Source organism: Harpia harpyja, chromosome 19, assembly GCF_026419915.1.
Source record: "Harpia harpyja isolate bHarHar1 chromosome 19, bHarHar1 primary haplotype, whole genome shotgun sequence".
Classification (NCBI taxonomy): domain Eukaryota; kingdom Metazoa; phylum Chordata; class Aves; order Accipitriformes; family Accipitridae; genus Harpia; species Harpia harpyja.
Window position 1 is genome coordinate 2,483,334 of NC_068958.1, and position 24,892 is coordinate 2,508,225.

At 36.5% G+C, this 24,892-nt stretch overlaps 1 protein-coding gene across 4 annotated transcripts in view; it reads left to right on the top strand.

Moving 5' to 3' along the window:
- TTLL11 (tubulin tyrosine ligase like 11) overlaps window positions 1-24,892 on the top strand; it is a 52,626-nt gene that overhangs the window by 15,949 nt on the left and 11,785 nt on the right. For all 4 annotated transcript variants that reach the window (XM_052814849.1, XM_052814847.1, XM_052814850.1 and 1 more), the window contains 3 exons: window positions 1,547-2,122; window positions 2,739-2,834; window positions 3,359-3,477. In XM_052814849.1, the coding sequence (XP_052670809.1) occupies window positions 1,547-2,122; window positions 2,739-2,834; window positions 3,359-3,477 (791 nt within the window). The remainder of the gene's footprint in view (window positions 1-1,546; window positions 2,123-2,738; window positions 2,835-3,358; window positions 3,478-24,892) is intronic.

A 24,892-nucleotide genomic window follows, 5' to 3' on the forward strand; every position in this document is an offset into this window, starting at 1 on the left:
ATAGGTCATATAGTCCTCCAATGACATTCTTACAAAGTATTAAAGTTGACTTTAACAAACAGAGATCTTTCATGGCAAGGCACTACAATGGAAAGAAACTGATACTGAAAGGTACTGATTTGCTAACCTTCTCCCCCGCCCCCTTTCTCCTTTTTTTTGCTGTTTCTACGTCTTGATGATCTTTATACACATGCTCACAGCGTGTTAGTAGCTGTCAAAACTTCTTACCTGCTATTTCCTTTCTAGTGGGGGCATCTCCCATCACCCCATACATAGTAAGTTCAATTGTCAATGTGTGTCTTTTGGAAAAAATGTTTTCTGGAATAATTCTATTAAACTTGTTAGCAGTAAAGAGTATTTGACATAGCTTTTTAAGAAATCTGCAAACTGAAAGCCTCTCTCTGTGAAAAAAGTGAAATGTATCTTGTGTAGTGACTTTTCTAAGCATTTTTGCATATTAAAACACATTATGCTGGTAGATGTTGGTGTTAGCTGTTTGCAAGCTCATACACTAGAGCGCACTGTGTTTCACGCTGAACCAGCATAGCAGCAGTGAACGTCTGAACACAGATTGAACATCTGCACTAGCTTGAGGAAACAACAGGCCAGGCATGGAGTGCTTTGTAGATTCATCCAAATGATTTGATACAAAACATCATAAAATTCTCCACCAACTTCCCTCCCTTTCCTGATTTCACACTAGGTACCTCTAAAGAAAGCATCTGAATTGTCATGTGCTATGAACAGATCTTCCCTAATACAAATCAAAGCCACTGAGAAGAGTTGTTGAAATCATGATAGAATTTGCTTTATCTTGCATTCGATAGAAAGGTACTAATTGCTTGTCAGTGAGGTGAATTCTGGTATAATTTAGAAAACCCTTCATTTTGGGGAATGGTGGTAGGTAGCAGCTAAGGCATAAACTCTATGCTTTGTTTAGTAAATTTGTGGTATTTGCTTATACCTGTACATGGCTCGATATTCCCTAGTTTTACTAACACTGGGTATCTGATTGTGAGGGATATTCAGTGGTGAGAAGAGGTATTACCAGTGCCACATTTTTACTTTATCTTTCCTTCTTCCCATACTGTTTGTCTGCATTCATACCTCAATAAATAAGGTGCCTTTCCTTAGGTTAATGTTTATCTTTGTCAGTAGTTGTTCAAAATGGAGCACGCAAGTTTAACTTTGCTGTTTCATATATATTAGTGACTAATAAAATGGATGTCATGAGATATACAGCATTTCATTCTGTAAATTGGTACATAACATTAAAAAGAAGTTCCCGAAATCATGTATACAATGGCCTGTTAAATAAAATGACCTTTTATCTGTACTAGTAATTCCCTACTCATGCTTTTCTGTTTGTCTTTGTGCTTGTCAGCAGTTTATCTTCTACATTTTTGCATGGTGTTTACTACTATCGTGATGTGATCATGTTATTTTTATTTATTTTTGCTTACGAATGGAATTTGTTGGTTTTCATAGTATCAGCCCTTCTTCCCTCTGCAATTAGTGTCTTTCAGTGTAATTCTTTTCCTTCTAGGTTCGTATGATGAAAGACAGTGATCCATCCTGGAAGCCCACTTTTATTGTAAAACCTGATGGAGGGTGCCAGGGGGATGGAATCTACCTCATTAAAGACCCAAGTGACATCAGACTGACGGGAAGTATCCAGAGCCGGCCAGCTGTGGTCCAAGAATATATTTGCAAACCACTGCTTGTCGACAAACTGAAATTTGATATTCGTCTTTATGTTTTACTGAAATCTTTAGAACCCTTAGAGATTTATATAGCCAAAGATGGACTTTCTAGATTTTGTACAGAGCCCTACCAAGAACCCACTTTAAAAAATTTGCACCAGGTTTTTATGCACTTAACCAACTATTCACTAAATATCCATAGCGGGAATTTCATCCATTCTGACAATGTAAACACTGGCAGCAAGAGGACTTTTTCAAGCATTCTGTGCAGACTGTCTTCCAGAGGAGCTGATGTCAAAAAGCTGTGGTCAGATATAATTTCACTGGTGATTAAAACAATTATTGCACTGACACCAGAACTGAAAGTTTACTATCAGTCTGACATACCAGCAGGAAAGCCTGGGCCAACTTGCTTCCAGGTAGGTTGGAATTTCTGCTAGGAATGCAGTTATTTCTATGTGTGGATTCGTTTTCTGGATGTTTAATTCCTTTTCTAAAAGCTTTCCCTAGTTATGTTGCTGATCACTGGTTGGGTGTAGTGCATACGCTGAATAGCACTGTGTGAGCTCAGAGCTTGGGTTCTCCTCACCCAAGTTTTACCTTACAAATCTCAGTCTCTTGACCTGTGTATGTCACTACTAGCCATAAACGTATATGGAGAATTTTCAATGGGTATCAATCGTTAGTAGCAGTATTCACTCCAGTTTCCATCTTCTAGATGTTGTAACTATGAAGCTTTGCAGCTTCCTAATGCCGCTATGATGGTGACAGTTTTAAGACCTGCTTGTCATAGGTGCTAAGATTCCATGTTGACAGATGGCAGCATTTAGACATGGGTGTAGTGTGAAAGTAGCCATTAGTATTGAAGACAAATGGTTTCAGTAATTATTCAGCAATATAGCATGTTTCTCAGTTATTTCTCTTTTGTCCCTCAAATGTTTCTTCCTCCTGAATGTTGACATATGGATGACCATTGCATTCTCTAGAAGAACACTGTGAGTGGAACTGAAGTAACACATTGCTTATTATGCACAGATTTTAGGGTTTGACATTCTCCTGATGAAAAACTTGAAGCCCATGTTACTAGAAGTAAATGCAAACCCCAGCATGAGGATAGAACATGAGCAGGAGGTAAGACCTCTCAACATGATCATGATACTGGAACAGAATTGTTTAGGTTTGGTTTTCTGGTCTTTTTTCCTTGTTTGAAAGATGAAAGCTGTCTGCTAATATGAAACCTCCAAGGTTCTCTGTAATTTTCTTCTTTGAAATCATTGCTAATCTTATACACTGGAAATATGACTTATTGGAATTGTGAAAGCTCTCCATCATCTTTGTCATAAATACATTTATTCATCATCCCCTGCAGTTGACTGACTTGTGTTTAGGGGATTGCTAATAATTTTTTTCATGTTTGCATACATAATATAAATGGTAACATTGGCAACAATCTTTTTTTAATATTTCAATTTACTAGAGAAACTTGCCAAATATCATACTGAAAATGTTAAGGTATTTGTGTATCCTTTAAGAAGTATTTTGTAATCTATCATTGTGTATTTGAAACATACATGACATGCATGAAGTTTGAGCAAATGTGGAATAAATAATCCTTAGTTCTATACTGAATAATTGTGTCCCTTTGTAATTTAAAGCTTTCTCCTGGAGTATTTGAAAATGTCCCAAGCCCTGTTGATGAAGAAGTGAAAGTAGCTGTTATCAGAGACACTCTTCGTCTAGTGGACCCTCAGAAAAAAAAGAGAAAAGATATCCAGTAAGTGTGTTGACTGACTTTGTTTTTTGCATCAGTGCCTTGCAATAATTATAAAAGTGAAATATTTTTCCCCAATTGCTAGTTTATCTAGGACAATGAGTTCCCAACTGTCTGTGTGACTCCTTTTGCATCCACAGTGTTAACTCTTTCAAAAAAGCTTGTAGGATATCAATTGGTGGTATGGTACAAAGAGTACTCAGATTTGTAGGTCTGCCAGGGGAAGGTTATACTTCATGTTCAGTAGCAGCAAGTCCACCAAATGGTATTCTCACTGCTCAGCACTGACTACTTCATGTGCTGCTTTCTTACAGGAATGGTGGAAGTGTGGAAGGAGCCACGCAAGTGCTCTAGCTCAAGGAATTGAAAAGGTCCGCAAACTGATAGTAAATCAGGCTTTATCAGTTCCGCTGAACATCTTACCTTTGATTCAGAACTGGTGCAAACAGTTTAGTAACTCATATTTATTTATTTGTACTTTTACTTGAGGCCTCTTTTTTTTTATTGAAAGCAGTCATGAGATGTAAATTTGTGTATTAATTTGCTTGAAAGTCACAAATTACTCTGAATGATTCGCCCCATTGGAGCCGAAAAGTATGAATATTGTATTTAGAAATTGCTTCCTTGATCTGTGATAATAAACATAGTTAAATCTATGATCTAGAAACGAGAGGAACTGCCTGAAGCAGCTTGCACAGAAATGCTTGTGGTGGGATCAGGGCGAGAGAAATATCTTCTTTTCTGATGAAACACTTTGTTTTAAGCAGTTCCTTGGAGGCATGAAAGGGAGATTTTTTTGTGTGTGTCCCTAGGAATTCTTGCTTATAGGCCTGCCTCCATACTAGAATATCAATTTTGTTCTTCTCTTGGCACTTAGTGGCAACCTTAAATATGTTATTCATGTTCTATAATGATTTCAAGTGCAAATTTGCTGTCCTTTTGTAGACAGTCCCGTGAACGAGACATGACTGATAATACTTACAAGTTCTGTATTATTGTAATATTATTATAAGATCAAGCTATTCTTTCAGAGGTAGTGCCACACATAAAATTTGCTGTGGTCAGTATACAGAATGTCTTGCAAAGCAACCTGTACTGTGTGTTGCCTGTACTTAACGTTCACCCTTAAGACTACTTCAGTGCATGGAGCTGAAAAAAGATCTTCTTTTAACCTGTAATTATGTAACTAGTCATGTTTTTTTTTACTGATGTTAGGCATTCATTAACTACATATTAGATAAGGAAAAAAGGCAAATGATAATTAGGAATAAATTCATGGAGAATGCTGGTGTGTGTGGAACTCTCATTCAACTGAGGATTCTTCTCTGATACATTTTGAGTACTAAATAATTTTTAACAGGATTAGTTGGTGATGAGATAAACCATTGGCTCTTCACAGCAAGAATTCATCAGTGATGCAGCTTTTTTTCAGAATAATCTGGTTAACAGAGCATCTTGATGAATATCTGCATGTCTTCACCATAAGTCAATCCTATTTCTTGCTGCAAAGGGAATATTCTGATAACTTTTTGCGTGGATGTACAGGAACTCCTGTGTGACAACAGCCCACCTGTTCAGCTGAGATTTACCTCTTCTACTTCCAAGTACTTTTTATTAAACTGGGCACGGTGTGTGGAACCTCTTGAGACGCATGATCTTAACTGTAAGCGTCAAGTAAAGGACCTCACCCTAGTCACCTATGGAGATTTACATCAAAGTAAAAGCATTTGAGAGAAGAACTGAGCACCAGTTGCTTTTGCCTTGTCTTCACTAGCAAAGGTTTTGCAATGCTTTCACTTTGTGTCATTCCTCTCACTCATTTCAGTGCATCTCAACCAGTTCTGATGTGTGCTCCCACGTTCCTTCTCCAAACCCTCCTACCAGTAACTGCAGAGAAATACCTCTGTTTGCAGGACAAAGATATTAACTAAATAACTGACTGGAGATAGAAAGCTGGATAGTAGTTTACCTAGCCGTTGTAATAGTTTTGCTAGTCTGATTGTGTGTGGCAGCAGGGAAAGCAAAATTTGGCCTATTAAAAGAAAAAAAAAAATCCGAAAGAATTCCTTTTCTGACAGCTAACCAGCAGCAAACATTACAGACTCTGGTTTTCATGCTAATTAAGTAATGGACATTAATCTAAGTAAAGTTTTAATGATATATATAACACTGAGTTTGAACACACAGGGGAAATACTGCGAAGTCTGAGCTGCATCTCAGGTAAATATTCTGCTGTGGAGATGGATTTGATTTTGCTCTAATTATCTCCCAGATTAAAATAAATGAAGCATCTAAATGAAAGTGAGTTTTAGAAGACATCCTGAAGTACTTCATTATCAGGAAAGATTAATAGCTCAGAAATTTTTTTAGTTTAATTTTTCCTCATCTTTATGGAGTTTCAATTATTTTTTTCCTCCTTCCTTTCATGTGACTTATAATACTGAACTAAAAGTTAAGTTGAATAAGATCAGTTTATCATGCCATACATATCTCTTTTCCAACACAATTCCAGTCTTTACATGCACCTATCACTAGTAATTATCTTGGCACTGGTAATAATTAGTCATTGAAAATCTACAGTGATACAAGTTCAAATGAACGTACTTAAATATACGTAGTGGCTGTTGTTGCACAGTATGACTGATCTTTTCTTAATTTTAAGAATTTGTCCTGGCCATTTAAGTACTGAGGTATGTGCTTAATATTTTGTGTATATAACATGTTTTAAACAGAAACTTTAAATGCATGCAAAGATTTTTTTTTTTTTTTTTTTTTTTTTACCACTGTTGTGGAAGATATCATTTTGAGGGAAGGCTTTGTGTTACTCTGTGATGCAAAGAACATAAGGAATTAAAATAGAATAAAAAGTGACACAAGCACATGTGAGGCTTTTGGGAGGGATGAGCAGGGTGGGTACTGCACAGCGCCTGCTTTTCCCTGATGTTATGTGAGCCCTACCAGACAAATCCTGTATACCTCATACACAGAAGACCTATTCTACACATCAAGATCCTGAAGGCAGTAGGTATCCCTATAGAGATTAATGTCCCGCTTTGCTGCCTTAATTTCCTTGCTGCATCTGAATCCTCTACGTTGGCGCAGTTGTAGTCAAAGTCCGATGACAGCGGAGTTTCTAAGTAACTATTAACAAAGAGATTTGGAGCCACGTACTGCTCTGCAGGGTGAAGATGTATGTCAGCGGCTCAGAGCCTCTCAAGAGGAGAATCTGAAAGCGGCTCTGCGGGTTACTTTGTTAGGCTGTTTTCAAGCCATTCTGTAACCCAGAGGGTGAGAGTGGTGTCTGGCTTTGCCTGACCAAACAGAGCCTGAGTAGCCCTTTCTGAAATGAAAGGCGGCAGCTAATCAACTACATGTTGTGTTTTACTTCCTTGCTCCTCTTCTTTAAAAAAAGAAAAATCCAGCTAAAATTGCGTGGTTATAAAAAGGTTTCTGATTCTTTTTTTTTTTTTTAATTTTTTATTTTTCCTAATGAAATTTTAGAGCCTTTTTTGCCCTAGCTTTGGTTCCTAGACTAGTCCTCTTTTGAATGCAAGTTTCACTCATAATTAAGAAATTAAAACATTTAATAAAATACTATGGAAGATACTAACTCTGTGATTTTGTTTGTGTGGCAGTACTGTTCTCATGGATTTTAAGGCTTGAGTAGATCATTGCAATCATCCAGGCTGATGACATGCTGGAACAAACACAATCATTTGTGGCTGAGCTGTTTTCTTGGAGAGATGGAATTTTTAACTCCTCTGTAAATCTGTTAAATATTATTAAACAAAGCTTACTTTCTTCTAGCATTACTACAGAGTGAATTTGGGGGTAGTGATGGCCAGTAATCTTGATTTCTGTTCTGAACATCTGTCAATGCTAATTTCAGAATCATCGTGGTGGGTTTTCCAGCTTACATTTTTTCAGCAGTGGTAGCTCTTTTGAGTTTATGATCTACTGAAGACCTTCAGTACTAGATTAGCCAGCTGGTCATCGTATCATCAGGAGGGAGCTTTCCTCCTTGAGTGAGAAATGTAATGTAAAAAAAGGTGGGGAAATGTAGGGGTTTTTACTTAACATATTCAAAGCACCGTGTAGAGCAGGAGTGGTGTATGTCCCTTTGTAGGACGGGGAAGCGATCACACTATGCATTTTTATCCAACTCTGTAATAGGCAACATTGTCGGAGAGCTTGGCTATGCCTGACTTAGAGTGAAATCCTTGTCATGTAGTAGTGTAAGGTAAGGGGTTTGACTATGCTCCATAACATTTCTACAAAGAAACTTGTATAAAGCTTGTATAGTATTAAATTTGCTCTGGATTTACTTCTTGCAGCAGAGGTGCTGTTCACAGCCTACTGAAGGTGGGAGAAGACTTCAGCTAAAGGAAATTTGCACAGTTAAATGAATGGTCTAATGACACTGAACAACATTTAAAGTAAATCAACGTTACTTATGTAAACAGCAGTTTAATTAAGATAATCACTGATGCAAATCATTGTTTATATTGTGACTCCAACAGAAAATCCATTTTAAAAGGCTTTGCAAAATTCTACTTTTTTGTGCCTAATTTTGAATCTTTATAGTAGTAAAATGTTTTAGTTTCACTGTTTGTTTAATTATCAGATATTTATTCTTTTAAAAATTGCATTAGATTAGAGGAGCAAAAAGGAGTCTCAGTCTTGTATGCAAATATTGTATATTCTTCAGTGGATGTTAGAAGTAAACTATTTGACTGGTGGTATAATTGCAAGCTGTGAGTATCATTTGGAGCTGGTGTGCTCTAAATGTCTTAGGAAGATCATTTATATCATCTCATCAATGCTAATGACCTGCTTTCCTGTCCTGTCAAAAATATTTGTGCCCTAGTTTATTAATGCTAATTAATCCAGAGATAATAAGGGACTTTATATTTTTGTTGCTGCTGTTTATTCTGTGTCCCAGTATGATCTCTTGCATTTACATGCCTAGTTTCTTACATATTTCCAGACAGAAAATAAGCATTTTATTCTTTTGACAAAGAAAGCATAGTATTAAGACGTGTGTCATTAGAAATATGAGTTGCTCATGGAATAAAATCTGCTTTTTACTTGCTAGAGATGATGAAGGTGCAGCCCCCTAAGTAATATAATGACTTATTCAGCACTGAAATAGCCATTGACAGAAGAAAGAATTGAAACACTTTGGAAACGAAATGTAATTTAATCTATGGCTGTTATAAAAACAATCAATTCATTGTGTCCACAAAAATGAGTGGATTTGGTTTATTACCTATTATGGTATTGCTGTTTCATTGCCTGTTTATCTTTTCTTCAGTACTATTCTCTGTATATACCAATTCAGTGTTTTTCTGTTTGAATTCAGCCTTGAAATTTATTTGTGATGTTCTGATTATTATTTTTTTCTTCTTTTTAAAATATGTCAGGTACGATTCTCTTCTCTGTATTCTGTGGCTCTAGCAAATGTCAAATATGATTAACTAATTTCCTGAGCAGGAGGAACCCCAATGTGGTCTGTCTCAAGTTTTTGCAAGATCAGCATGCAAACACTGGCTAATGTCACTCTGTTCAGAGAGCACCCTGTAAATATTAATGTATGTCAGTTTGACTTTTTATCTCTAAGTGTTATGTAGTTAGGAAGACATTCCAGTCAAGGTTTTGTAGAACTTGCTACACAAAAGATGTTACTCTTTTCTTGCACAAAACGAGGTGGCTCATTTTTTCTACTGGGTGGATTACACATCGTTCTCACTTTAAATTATTTCTTTCTCTGATATAGGACAAAATTAATAGTTTCTAGTAGAATATATGATCTGTATTAAATGAAAACATGAATTAATTTCTGGACATTCTACTTACATAATTTCTGCCTTAAATGTAACTTACGTTAAAGTGGCAGCTTCTTTAGGAGATGTCTCCTGCTGTGCCGGTGACTGATGGGTCTAACCTTGTCTACTAAACTGCAAGAGGAGTGTGGCTCTTTTCTTACGCAGGTCTTTCAGTAATGTTTCTCTTTTGTATGTTTCAAAGGCATTTTCCAAATCCTTAATTTCTTGATATTGAGGAGCAATTTTGTACTTCCTTAAAGAAGGAAAAGAAAGTCAGGAAATCACCTGTGCAGCTGTATTCCATTTATTTTCCAGATTTTTTTTTATTCAGTTTCATAACCTCCCCTGATGTTTGTGTCATGTTTAATGGAAATATGAAAATATACTGTGCAAAGATGTCTCGAGAGTATGATTATCCTAGATTTTGATGATAAAGTCATTCTTGCCATTGATTACTGTGTTTATCTAACTATATATATTCTAAGGTTATGCTTGCGTGACAGGGGTGGTTTAAGAGGGTCAGAAACTCAGTGCACAAACATATGGAGGGACTGAATGGGAGAATACTGGTGTTGCAGCTATCACTGATCAGAAAATAATGACTGTTCTGCAGTCTTGTTGCAATGTATCTTAGTTTCTGCTTCTGTGAGTAACTGTATTATATTCCACAGGGATTCATTACTCAGGGTTGTCAGTGCCTTTTGCATTATATGGGGTGAGTTTAGTGCTTATAAAAATAAGCACGTAATAAACCTAGCTGCGGTAGTATCAGTATTTTGGCTTCCATTTGCTAATTGACTTTATGAGCTGATTGCTAGAGCTTTAGGTTGATTCCTGTATCCCTTTGCTATCACTTGGAAGTCTGCTCAGGTTTTCAGCTATTCAAATGCTTCTCAAGCACCACCTCTTCATTCCAAGCCTTATTTCTGCCCGAGAGCATATAAACTCATATGTGTGGCTTTCTTGAGATTGATCTTTCTACTCTGGTTCATTTTGGAGGCTGACACAATTTTTTTCTCCATCAGTCAAAATGACCCAGCATTCATATTCAGGATCATTCTGCCAAAGCCCTTTGAAAGCACATTGAATTAGACCCTTTCTCTTTCCTAGAGGGCTTTTTGGTTTATTCCTTCATTAGGCAATCTGCCAACTTCAGTATCAATTCTTGTCTGTTACATTAGCCCATGCAGCTTTTGATGAGTTAGACATGTGAGGGAGACTTTTAAATGCGATGTTTGTCAATGTTACTTCAGTTCAGATTAGTGAAACATTAACTTTGTTTTTCTGTAGTTGGAAAGTATTTATTTCTACTGCTATTTCTCATCCTGCTCAAGAAGACCTAGCCTCAACTACTCTGTTTGGTTTTGTGAAGCAAATGTTATAGGTGCCTTGATCTCACTGTTCTTGCTTTTCCAATTATTTATCTGCTTCATCCTTAAGAGCTTTTAACCTTTCTCCTATTGATTAGGACAGGCCCTGTTGGAAATTCTGTGAACTACAATGTGAGACGTCCTTCCACAAAGGGAAGGGAAGGATCTGGTAGTGCTTGACTCACAGAATAGTTCTACATTGGTTTTAAGAGCCACTTCGAGGAAAGCACCACAAGAGTGTTTACTACTACAACAACAGAAAATACAATACTGAGTGCAGAACAGTGTCAAATAATTAGAATGTGCTGTGGCAGCAGTACTAACATAGAAAAGAAAAGAAAAGAAAATCTGCTGATAAAAATTAGGTCAGATAGTTTATAAGTGGCTCTATTTCACATGTAATCGGAAAGGTTTTAATTGGCTGAAAATGCATAAATACATAAGCAATAATAATGTTTCTTCAAAAATAGCTAAAACCATATTGCTAGCATAGATACAGTAGGAATTCAGTAATTCACTTGAATGTTTTTATCTATCAAACCATTACAGGAAAAGTTGGTTCTGTGAAAATAACTCTGGACTAGGACATAAAAGATGCAATTTCCTTTCCTGATTTACTCAGTGACCTTTAAACAAAACATTTTCTTCCTGCTACCATCTTCATTCTGTGAAAAGAGGATGATGCCTTGCTTCTCCCATGTATTGCCAGTCTTTTTAAATTAATAGTGTTCAGGATATGGCCTGTTACTATGCTTAGTAGTATATGAGGTCAGCTTATGTGTTGTTGTTACATAAAAATATTACAGAAAAGCTTCAGTTTTTTTCTCTGGGAGACTCTAGATCCAATTCTACACTCTTCAGTAAATATCCCTGGTGGTTACTAAGGTTTGCAAAGCACTCTTCACATTTTGCCAACCTGATCGTCATTAGTGATCTCTTTATCTTTTACTTTCTCATACAGAGTGCTTAGAGTCATTGCATTTTCTATACAATATCATAACTTGGTGGATGGTGTGCTATTTGAGTATTCAGGATATTAGGATTTTAAAAAGGGGTTTTCTCAATGTCATTCTTTGATGGTGTTATTTTCATCTTCTCATTTTTTACAGTCCTTTGCTAATAAAATGGAGAACTTACAGAGTATCATTGGAATGCACACAAACACAGCACTAAATAACCCCATGCTTGACAACAGATTAATTTACGATTATTCCCATTTTAACCTTCGTCACTGCAAAAAGTGCTGTTATTCATAGTCCAGTTTTGCAAGTTGGTCTGTGTTTGCTCATATATTGTATTCTAAGCACTAATGTCTTGAATGTAAAGACTGTATTTTAACTTCCACATAAAGAGTGAATTCAGTCTTATTTTGAATCTCTTGAAATGACCCCATATTGAGGGACAGCTGGAAGTGCTTAGAATGTACTAAGCAAGCAAGCTGATGACAGGCCCAGTTCATTTAAAAATCTTAATGGACAAGAATTGATATCGGGTTGCAGAATTTTGAAAGGTTTCATTTTCAGCGTTGTGAAATTAATTGGTCTGAAACCATAGTATGCTTTCGCAGTAATTGGCGTGCTGCAGGGCCCCTAGCTCCGGTGTGAACTGAAGTCTCGTTTTATGTTATCAAATTGCAAATGGAGACTAGTTTGTCCAATTAGATTTGAATCACAATGTTTTGAGATGCAGGTAATCAAATTACAATTTTATTGACATCTCTCTTCTTTCTTTTTGCTCTCTAAAATTTCTAGTGAGCAGTAGAGGAAGGATTGGAAATAAAGTGAGGAGTGTGACCTGTCAAGAGTGTTTCCATCAAATCTGAACTTTCCAAACATTGCGATCTATCAAAACATGCCTTAGCAATTACATTTCTTAGATATTCACACAGGATTACATTTTAAGTTGATCATTAGGAAGTCTTTTTGCTTTTTTTTCCCCTTACAATGATTCTTAAATGGAAAGAAAACCTTTGTAAAATACAGAGAAAAGGAAGGTTTTATCACAATGTTACTTTCCTCTAGTCTTTATAGTGCAGCCACAAAAGTTGCTGTAATCTTCAGGTTTTGCCCAAAAAGGAGGGAGGTCAGGAATAGAGTGGGATGGGTGCATAGTCTCCTTCCAAATGGCATAAAAATGAATGTGGGGGCAGTGGGTCTAAATACATCTTTGAATTCAGTTATTTGATTAGAGATTATAAGTGAGTCTTAATGGTAATAAAATCTGGCTTAAGGCATGCTGTATTTTGTATCCCTCATAACCAGCAGTAATGGCTGGGGCAAGAGGAGTCCCATTGACTTCACCGAGCTGTACCAAAAACCCTGATAGCAAGGCTTTGCGGCGCTTGGCAGCTGTTGAAGCCTCGTTCCGTAACTGACAGTATAGATGTTGGAGCTCCTTTGGTGTGTGCTCCTGCTTTGACTGAGTTCGAACAAAGCAAGCTGCTTTTGTATTGTTTTGTTTTCATTTGGTGTTTTTTAAACATAAACTCAGCAATACTTCAAAGCATCCCTGGGAGCTTTGTTGTGTACAGATGTTTGCTGTATCCAGCCATTGCTGATGGCAAGCTTCAGCTGAAAACAGTGAAAATTCAGATTAAGCATGGTCAGAAATTTGCTCAGGTTACATTGGATAGGATATAAAACAAATAGCAATTTTGACCTTATACGTGAAGTACTTAAGCACATACTTAAGTGTTTTGTGGAGTTAGCTCACTGTACCTTTGAGAGGGTGGAATGGGTGTAGTTGTTAAGGCCATTCACCTTTTCCTTTTACCTCAGAGGTAAACTGGCTTGCAAAAATAATATGGTAGAGAAGTCCTTGATGTTCTTAGATGTTATTTCCACTATTCAGGGCCTCTCATATGTAGCCTTCAAGGCTGACATCTCTTCAGCCTGAAAAGGGTTAGTGGTTTTGTGTACAACAAGGGCTTAATTTCCAACTAATTTTCAGTACTTGGCTCAGGTTGTTTTGGGCTTCTCTGCCTCAGTATCTAGGCACCCATCCAGCTCTGAAAGTGCAATACATTTTGTCAAAGTGTGTTAATCTGGACTAACTCTTAAGTTGAAAAACTGTCATGTAGTAGCAGCTAAACAAATATATTTGTGCCTAGTGAATCCACTGAAGAGAGTACCCGGGCAGAGGAGGACATGGCTTAGCGGGCTGTCTAACCGGAAAACAGGCTGTTCAGCAACACTCTGCATAAGGAAGTAACTTTCTGCCTATAAAATTGATTTAAATGAAATCTAATTTGTTCCTCATATAGGGAAAGAAAGTAAGTTTATTCTCTGTCTTCTGTACACATTCCACAAATACCATCTCCTCTCTTCTTCTGCTAGACTGTGTTAGTCACAGCCTGTCTAAAGCAAAGAAGAGGAGGAAAATGAGCAGTTGTTTCCTTTGTTAAGGAAACTGCTTAATTTTTTAAAGTACATTTTTAAGAGATAGTACTACATCTTCTGTGTATTTGCTATAATTTCCTCTTTAGTTTTCAATACAAGAAAGCTGTTGTGTTTTGAAGTTAAAAACATTTTTTTTTTTCTCTGTCTTAAAAGTATGGGGCAGAGGCAGCATCTGCATGGCTTGTCTGTCCAAGTGGGTTCACTGAATTTGCATGTTCATACAGGGAAGTTGATTAGTAGTTAGGCTTGAGTGCATATTTTTTTCCTGACACTTCAATACGCTAATCATTTGAGCTGAGTTTCTGCTATCAGCAAAGTAATTGTCACCTCTACTTACCCTGTAGCTTGCTAACATAATCTAGTTTTTGGGTGGTATCTTGACTTACTGCAGGACTAGTGATTCAGCTGCACTCTTCAGTATATAGCTTTTTCATGGCTTTTGTATATGGTACAGTTTCCATTATTAACCTGCAGTTAAATACTTCTTGAATGAAATTTGATTTTTCAGAACATTAGCTTAATTGCTTTGTCTAGAATTAAGGATACATGTTTATTTAATTTGAAATTTTTTCCCTTTTACCTTCTTGAATGTATGTTTGTGCTGCACAGCAGCAACTCTGCTTTTAAATTAATTTTTCCAGTTGGTCTATAATGGAAACTCTAGTAACTTCCAATTTTCTGTAATCTTTCTGATACTAAATTGCTTCCCACCAGATAGTTTTCATAAAATAAGTGTACAAATATTTACTGTAAAGATAAATTGTAGTGTATATAGTGTGTATTTGTGTATATATGTCTGCATACACAGCATGCCTATGTGTATATTTGTATATACTATAAAAATGTCTTATTTCTTACCTGTCAACCTTGCCATCTTTACAACCTGTATGTAATGTGTACCTAAAACTATGACCAACTGTGGTAGTTTTGATTGCATGAAATCTGTGGGATGAGCCTTGAATACTTTGTCTTGGTTTCCAGTTATACCTTTAAGTTCTTCATGTGATTGCTGAGTTGCAGTATGTACTTTATGTTCTCTCAGGAATGGCACAACCTACGAACAAATTGATTTAAAAAAAAATAAGAATTCGTGCAACCTAGAACATGTTATAACAAATCGATCAGCCAAGGGCATGCTAAGGTACATCGCCTTACTCATAAAAGAAGCAAATCATTTCTTTGGAATAGGGCTCCTGGGCCACATAACAGTGTTTTATTAAGGTAACAGTAAAATGGAATAAATGAATGCATATGCATGAATTATATCCCTGAATACCAGTTGAAAGTTCTTACATGCACATGCCTTCCAAGAATTATTTATTTGCAATGTATTCAGATGTCAGGGTTAAGAATGGGAGAACTCGTAGTAAGTAGTTGTCAATCTTAGTGCAGCTGTGAATTATAGAGCAGATTTAATGATCTAATTACCCCATGCAGTTGTAAGAAATAACACCATTTATGTATTTTCATGTGATGCAAACCATTAGTTCACTGTAATGTAACACAAAAGCCCAAGTTTGGTACTGTTAGTTTGAACAAAATACACTCCATTCTTTTTTTATGGTGGACTGAAGTAACTGATAGTACTTTTCATTGACTGCAAAGTGCATCTTAGCTGGCAGGTTTCACTGACTCAGATGCATGGTTTGGGGAGAGGACTGAAAAAAGTCAGCTCAATTCTAAAATTATTTGGAATTTTAATGGAAGCAATTTTTTTCTGCATGATTTTTAGATATTTCTAAATATTAAAAATGAGACTATTTTTTGAATGAGGTTATCATATTCTTTTCAGTCTGAAGAGTTTCTTTGTTTTGAAAAAGCCCTCTTTTAAAGGGTTTTGAGTAAACCTGTTAAGATACTTGGAGTGAGATAGAAAGGATCCAGTTTTTCACTGCAAATTTAATGTTGCTGATTTTCACATGCAGTCATTAATTTTTTTCAACTGCAGTTGCTGAGATCTTAATTCTTTTTCATCCTTTAAAATAAAATAAGGAATCACTAGGTTTTTCTTTACCCAAATAACCTCTGAAATGGGATGTCAAAATGTGATGTAGGGTCGTCTTCCTTCCCAAGAAAATACCAAAACCAGAGGGATTAGAGACTTCGTAGTTTCTGAACAAGTATGTCCTGCAAAATATAAGTTGTGTGACAATCCTTAGAGGAGAACGAGGAGGAGGGAGAAGCAAAATCAACCTAAGGGACCACAGAAGTAGAAGACAGGGAGACATGAGTAAGAGAGAATTCCCTGAGATAAAACTCGATAGAATAGGGAAATGTTAAGAATTTCCTGTTAACTAGACTTTTACACATGGACACTTAACTGGAAATTGTTCCTTAGATTAATTCAGTGGCTAGAAAGTGCCAGAGTTTAAATGCAGGTTCCTAATTTGTGAAAGCAAACTTCACTGTGCTTTCTTGGGACGTGTTTAAGTGTATTCACTGTTCCGTGCTTTGTATGTCAGCTGGTATGGTGCTATGTTACATGTGTGTTCACAGTTCTAGATCTTGAGCCTTGCTTTAAGTGAGCAACTCCCTCTGCGCTGCCTTTTCCCCAGTCGTCAGGGCAGTCATCTGTGCCAGGATGGACCCAGACAACGGCTGTGGAACAAGAATGTCAGAGAACAGAGCCACGAAATGGGTCCAGCTTGTACTGCTAATATTTTTAAAGTGTTCCACTACTTTACTGGAGAGAAAAAATCTATAATTTATACTAACAATTTAATATAAAGATATATAAATAATAAGATTTTTGAGGGTATGTTTAATATAACAAGGGGGTTTTAGGCCTGAGGAAATTACAGCAAGGCATGTCAGACATTCTTACAAGACACTTGATAGAGTATTGGAGTTCAAATATTACTGCACTCCTTTAACATGTTCCCAGCATTATTGGTTAACGTGTAAATGCTGGTTGTTCCAGGCAGACTTATTTGGGCAACTGTGGGCACTATCTTATCCCTTTTCAGAAGCAGTTTCAGATGAAGCACTCAAACCTGCAGTTTTGGGTTTTTTGTTTTTCTTTTGCTATTTGACTTCCATTCACCTTCTAGGTCTTCCTCCCTCCATTCTGTGTTGCTTTGAACTTCTGTAGATTTTTGCAGTGTGTGATAGTATTAGCGGACTGCTTTGTAATAATCTCTGGTAGCTGCTTTCCTCTCTAGAAGAGCATTACTTTAAAATAACATGGATATACATGACAGCTGGAAATATCTGTTTGTTTGTTTGTTTGTTTTCTTTCCTTCTGCAGGAATACTGTGATTTGTTGGGACGAAGTTGAAAATTTTATCTTTTCCTGGCAAGACATTTACTTTTCAACACTTTTTTTTCTGTTGTAACTGTAGGGTAAAATGCAAGCATTTATTTTGCTAGCATTTGGTCTTAAATAGACATGGAATGAGAAGTGAAGAAAAAATGAAGATTATTTCTCTGATTTTTTGCAGCAGCTTTATTATTCTCATCAGCTTCAGGCCGTCAGAAAGTTACGTGTTCTCAGATACTGCACATAATGAGTATGAATATTAGATCATAACCATATCTGAGAACTGTTTTCTTATTCCCCTGTTTATACTCACATAATAATGGCAAGAGAGTGCAAAGCAGGTTTTTAAGGGACAGCAAAATTAAGTGCTTGGGATTTTGGCTTGACTTAAGCACAGGCATTGAGCAGAAAAATAACATTTTCCCTCTTACAGATATCCTTCAGGTGTCAATTCTGCAGGATCCTGGTTTTATTACATCAATCACAAGCAGCTTAAGGCTTCCAAAAACATAGTCACAGACAGATGTTGAGCCTGTCTGGGGATTAGAAATATCCTCTTCCATTAAGTATAAATTAACTTAATCACCAGGTATGAAAGATAAGCAGCATAAACATCATTCCCTGAAGCTTTCATTAAAATTAAAATTCTATTTAAAACTAGGCTTGTATTTTCTATGACTTGATCCCCCTTCAAAGAGATTATATCTGCTGTAAATTTTTACAGTGACAGAGTGACAGAAATTAATGTATTGGGGGCAGTGATGTTCTCTATAATTTAACTTCTGCTGCTAGTCGTCTTTTAGCAGGAGAGATGATTGGCTTATTTTTAAGTAATAATTGGTCTCTAGTCTCTGAAAAAATTAGAAAGCAATAAAACTGCCTAGCACCCAGTTGCCACAAAATGAAAGCGTAAAGCCACATGACTTAACAGCAGTGTAATCATCAGTAGTGTTATTTGTGTATGTAGAATTCACCTGCTTTAACAGGAGGATTACTGCTGGTAAAATGCAATTGCACTGCTGCTTTCTACTCCATTGGATGACAGGGTAAAGCTCCTTTTCTACCCTAGCATAATCATGACTGCTTTCTAAGAATAATTTCCACATGGGAAAAAATATCATGGGGCTTAGTTTTTTTTCTGTTCTACTGTAAGACACTTGGTGGTCTAATTTAATGTTGGTTTCAATACATTATCAGGCTTTACAACTGGTTTGCCTTTGCAGTATCCTGTATTACTATTTTTAAGGCATGCTGTTCTAAAGGAAACAAAGGAAAGTCTGGAGAAATAATGAGGCTCATAAGTACCTTAAAAGCAAATAGTGAACACAAATAAATCTACTAGGAATAATAAAAGCTACCTCCACAAAAAAATAAAGTATTGGGGACCATATTTAATGATCTTTGTTCTATAATAATTTTTTGCTACATTGGAACAAAGTCTTCCGGTGCAGGTTTTGCATTGCTTATCCATTATTTCATTATAGTAATGCCATATTTTCTGCAGCACTCAAATAGATGACAGGTAATAGCATAAGCATTCACTGCTTCTGTTACATTAAAAGTAATAAATCTTTAGCTGACACAGACTGATATTACCATTATTCTTAAAAATAGAAAGTTGGAAATAAAGAATCTCAATTAATAATTAGGAAATAACTATTTTTTTCAGCACATTGCACCTGAGACTCCTCAAATGCATTTCTTCACTTTAATGATTTAAACTATGTATTAGGGAGTGCTATAGAAATAAAAACAGAGCTCAAGTGCAACTATTACATCCAGTTGGATGTTTATCCCAGGTGTGCAGTATCTGCTTTGTATCTCTAAAGGATGTCTTGTCTCTCTCTCGTGTGCTGCTGTACTGATTCCTGTCATCACCTAGTAAGGTAGGAGTTTAACGAAACCGGATTTAATTGCAGTATCACTGGTGAACACTTACAGTGTTTGATATCAGGTTTGAAATGGTTTATTGGATTGAGCTTTAGTTTAAAATACAAGGGAATTAACATAGCCTTTCTGACTTCTGATTTGTGTAATAGGCTTGTTGAAAACCTAAACACCTCTTTTCATACATGTTTCTTTTTAAAACACCCTAAAATTAAGCCCTTTCTGATGTGGAAGATACTAAGATCACAAGCACCTAAATTGTCTAGGAGAAGAAAATTTTCAAAGCATAGTGGGACAAATCCTCACTTATGAATCAGGGCAGATAAGATCCATTCCAAACTATGGAGAATTCTTCAAATAACTGAGCGACTTGACTTCTGGGCTTCTCAGGTGTCTCTGAACCAGTGGTTTCTCTGGCTGGGTCATCTTCTGAAATGCTTCCACGGCTGTGTTTTCAAGGGAAGGATGTAGATCTCTCTTGTTCCCTATGCTCTGGTATTTTATGGATGACTGCAGTGGTGTTAGCTGTTGCCCATATTGTGGTTTGTTTGGGTTTTTTTTTTAATGGAATCTGAAAGTTTATTTGTATCATGGAATATCAGAAGATATTATTTCTGTAGCATTCTCCATATAAAAGTAGACAACAGCATCTTGAATGGTATCATCTAGGAGTGAACAGAAATGACCATATTTGTGTAGGCTAAAACTGGAAGGTTGAGCACAGTGTGCCTCTGTACCGTCTCCTGTTTCAGAAATTCCTCTGATCAATGCACACTTCAGAGAAGAAAGGCTCTGTACAACTCCTTTGAAAGGGAAGTGTTAATCCTTGAATAATACTTGTTGGTAACTCCAGTAAGTATATCATTGCTTGTGTGGCTAGCAGACATGTTTCCTAATACAAACTGCATTTCTTCCTAGACAAAATGTGTAGGACAGCGCATCAGCTTGTCTTAGGTTTCGAGTTTGAAGTGGAGGCTCTAGTCTTCTCTGCATATGATATGAAAATGTCAGTAATATTCTCATCCATCGCTTTGTGTCCTTGGTGTGGAGCAAGTCAGGATCCACACTAAGTTTTTACATCTTGGAAACACTCATTAACAATGTGTTAAAGCCGCAAACTTTCAGTCTTCTGTTTTCTTTCAAAAGCTATTTAATCTTTAATGAGCAGTGTTTATTTTTATAATAAATCCATCCAATCTGAAGAGGCAGCGAACCATCCTTCTCAGAAAGGGGACTGATGTCTGTGGAGCTTAGAGTATGATACATGCTAAACAAATAACACTCATGGGACAGAAAATGGAAAGCCTGTAACTAGCAGATGCTGTGCGTTAGAGTTGCTGTGATTGTTGATGACAGACTGCAGGGGCTTTGATTTAACTTTTTCAAGAATCTGATAAATTATTTTGTTTTTGTTAAGCAAATGGCAAGGCTATGGAGTGCATTTTTAATTTGTCCTTGGATTCACCTAAAATGTGTTTGCCAACTCTCAGAAACAAACTTAGTGTGCTCCATTTCTTTCATCCTTCCAGCATGAATGCAATGTTAGGCCTTGAAGGTGCAGGCAAAGTTAGGCATGGTCATGCTCACAATAAGGTTAAAAATCTAAGTGAGGTGATTTAACTGCTTTATTTCTCTGTGATATGGATTCTTTTTTCTTAGAGCTGGAAATTCTAACTGCTTTCAGCACTTCCTGCTTCCAGGAGGCAGGACAGCTGCTGCATTTTCAAAATGTATTTTGTATGATGTGAAGTTAGTTGTCTGCCAACAACGTGGTGATTATCAATCCTGATTTTTAATGTGATTGATTCTGCTCTTTGAAATATGGACTGTTTACTGTGGTTTCTTTGACTGCCGCAAAGCATTCTTGAAGTGTTGAATAAACTATATGTTTATAATGTTTCTAACAAAACTTCAAAAATCTCTTACTCTGTGGGGTTTAATATTCTTTTAATACTTTTATATTTGTGCAACTTTATTATTATTTTGAAAGGAGGAAATGCGAGTGCTATTGACATTTTTTGCTTTGCCAGAGGGTGAAGAGGAGATGAATATTCAGTTTCTTCAAATGAAACTCACAAGTGGCCGGTACAAAACAAAAGATGCTGATTATTACACAATGTGCAGTCAAACTATGAAATTTCTTGCTATCCCATACTGTGAGTGCTGGAAGTCTCTGTGTGTTAATAAAAGTAATGGGATTAGTTCATAAAAGAAAATTCATGAATGGTTGATAATGCAGAGACACTGCTTTGGTTTTGACTTACTGTTTCCTAATGGATTTATTTCTGTGAATGAGCACACAAATGTATTTCATACCTACACACTCCAGTAACAAACACGTATCTGTTTCTTGGGAGGTCCATATACTATGGTCGTAAATGGGTGGATAGATAGATTTGTCATGCAAAATATTCTCTACTTTTAACTATGTTAACATAGTCTTTGGTTTGAGAATAGAGGCTCAGCTGAGGGAATAATTATAGCTTCAGAATCCAGAACATAATATTTTCTTTTATTAGGTAAGCAGTTGTCAGCTGATACCAAAATTGCTTAATTTATACTTCTAGCAATGCCCTAAATGTTAAAAATATCAAGTCAGCATTCTTAGAAATATTAATATTGCAATGCTTACCCAATTTTACTCTGAACTTGACAGCTAAATTTCATATACAAGTATACAAAATGCTGCAAATTTTGAAGCCTTTAATTAGTAGTTGCAAATTTGTTTGTCCCTTAGCAACTTATATTTGCATAAAGATTAAGGCCGGTCAGAATGAAAGGGATAAAACGTAGATGGAGGAAACATTAATAAATTAGTAATCATGTATAAAAGATAAGTAGTCTTAGATGTCATTTCTGTAAGCTTTATTAAAATTGAAATTCTTTTTTAAAGATGCAGTTAATATTTTCTCCACAGTTGATCATTTCTAAAGAGAGATCTGTCATGAGCTGCAGAATTAGAGAAATTAATGTATTGAGGTCAGACATTAGTATGTAAATTAAGCTTTGCTTTTATTCTGTATGGCAACAGAAGCATTACCTTATATTTGACCTTTCATTCATTTAGCCTGACTCAGCTGTGTCAGTCAAAACAATTAATTCTAAGGAGCAGCTTTAAAGTGTGGGGCTCAGCTTTCTTCTCCTCCCCTTGCCTGTTGGAAGTCCCCTGAGAAATGAGCTAATGGAAGGAACCTGTGCAAGATTCTCTTTCTGGAGATTTGCTTCAGCATTTTGGAGTTTCTGATCCCTTCCCCGCAACTCCACTACAGCACTTGTCCACAGACATTTCGCAAGGTTTTCAGGGAGACTAGGGCCAAGTGTGAGAACCCTGTGTGTTGTACCCAGACTCCAAGGTGAAGTCCTGAATGAGACAGCATTTAAGGTATTTCTTGGAAGTCACTTTCTGGAGTAAGAAAGAACTGGATGATAAATATGCATAGGAGTTTTTAGTAACACTTTGAATCTGACAGGTAACATTACAAAAATGTGTACTTCTGTATTTTCCAATTGACTGATAAATTAATGGTAGAAATGGAGGTGAAAATACTTTTTCATCGTTGCTGGACTTTGAGCTGTATTTCTGCTTTTTGTAGCTCTACTGCCAGTGCTTATACCAGTCTTTGATTGCAGGACCCTTGGGGAGTTATGTCATCCGCTCACCCTTATGGTGTGGCGATGGCAGATGGTAGCGAAACACAGAAGAAAATGTAACGGTGCATTGCAAGTGAGTGTAATTTATCTAGCACTAGGGCAAAAAATATGTTGTGCACTGTTTCCTTGCAAAAATGTGCAGATCACAGTAAAAATCTGTTTTTATAGATACCGAGTCTGGCTGTAATATACCTAGCTAGGCAGTTTTTCTTAATTAGTCATGTTGAGACCACATTGAGATTGGGTGCATATAAGTGTGTTGAATAGATCTACAGAAAATAAACTTTTATTGAAATGTTGCCTGTGGTAGCAGTGGAGAATTATACTCCGAATATAGTCAGTGTAAATGCTTGCAGTTAAGGTGAGCGTGAAGAATAGGCAAGTCTATGTATCAACTCAGTTTTGCAGATACAGACAAGCTCTCATGCAGGTTTGTTTTGGAAAGTCTTAGTTTTATTAAAAGTGAAAACTATAGCTTTAATCCAAATTATATGATCAAATTAATTAAGCTCTAGTGCATTAGAAAAGGAAACTTAAGGAAATCTTGGGGGAAGGGGGAAGCTAAAGAATCAAACCAAATCATTAAACTTGTAAAAGCAATAACCTGTAAAAGCAAATTAAGAAGTATATTCTCTCTTTTTTTTATTTAATGGAAGTACAAGATTTGGCAATGAAGATTAGAATTAAGTTTTCTTGTTCTGATTTAAATAATTTATAGACTTTCCCAATGTGTAAGTGGAAAGGACTGAGACATGCAGTAACATACAAAAAAAGCTGGTTTTATTTTTAAAATACTTTTCTAATAAGAAATATGGTTTTAAGAGCTATTTCAGTAAAAGTTTGAAATGGGAAGCTGGTTTTGAGTTTTTATCCATGACCTCAAAGGCAGCTGTAGGCTTTTTTCCAAAGAAAGGCAGGGAAGAAGGAAATTCTAGATGGTAGTTTAGAGCCTCTGCTTTATTACATTCAACAATAGTTTTTCGTTGACCATAATAGAGTTTTTTTTCTACAAGCACAATTTTCTATGACCCTAATACAAACCAAACATAGTCCCATTTAATAATTTGACTGTGTCTGTTCCCCCTCAGTCAGAAAGACAGTCTTCTGTGGCTCCCGGCAGTAATGTGTCCAGAGTATCTGTTTATGATTATGGTTTGGGTGTTCTCCTCATGACCATTTCACATTTCCTTTGAGGATGGGGGTTGAAAAATGAAAAGGCTGAAAAAACCCTCTTTTAAACTACTGCACTTCCTCGGAAGTTCCAGGGACTGTTCCTTCAGCAGGAAGGAGGTGCGGATTTGTGAAGGAAGTACAGATTTGCAGAAGACGACTACGCCGAGAGCCGTTGTTCTACAAGTCAAACCTCTGTCTCAGTAGTGTAGTGGATGGACAGCACTCCAGCCGCCCTCCTGGTGCTGGGCAGCACAGGCACCAAAGAGTGCTGGGGCTATAATTAATTTCTCTGAAGCTGCTCCCTGTAACAGTCTCTTCAGCATTTTCTCTAGAAAATGAAATCTAATGAAATTTCCTCAGCTCTGCTTGCGTCTTTTAAAGTAAAGCTTTATATTTTTCTAACTGAAAACATTAATGATGGATGAATAATGTACAATCCAAAACACTCGAGAATTTAGAATGAGAAAGGGTTCGGGGCTTCCAGGCATCATTAAAACGAGAGTTATGTTACAAACAACACAACCTCTCTCCCACTGAGTACAAGGTTTCACATTTGGTCAAGGTCTAGTTCACCTGGCTGAGTATTTGAATTTTTAAATTCATGAACAGACCTTTTAAGATTAAAAATAGAAGCCTGCATGCTTATTGTTTCTTGGCTGTACATACTCTCGCTTTTTTGGCAGCCAGAGGGTACTCCATGGCAGCGGAACCACCATCCAATCTTACATGAGAAAGAACAAAGCTAATAATTTATTACTTTAAGCTTTACTTAACTAAAGACAAAAATAACATTATTTTTCTACTTTCCTGTCTGCAGCAGACAGGAACATTACCCAAGCACTACCTAAGATTTTT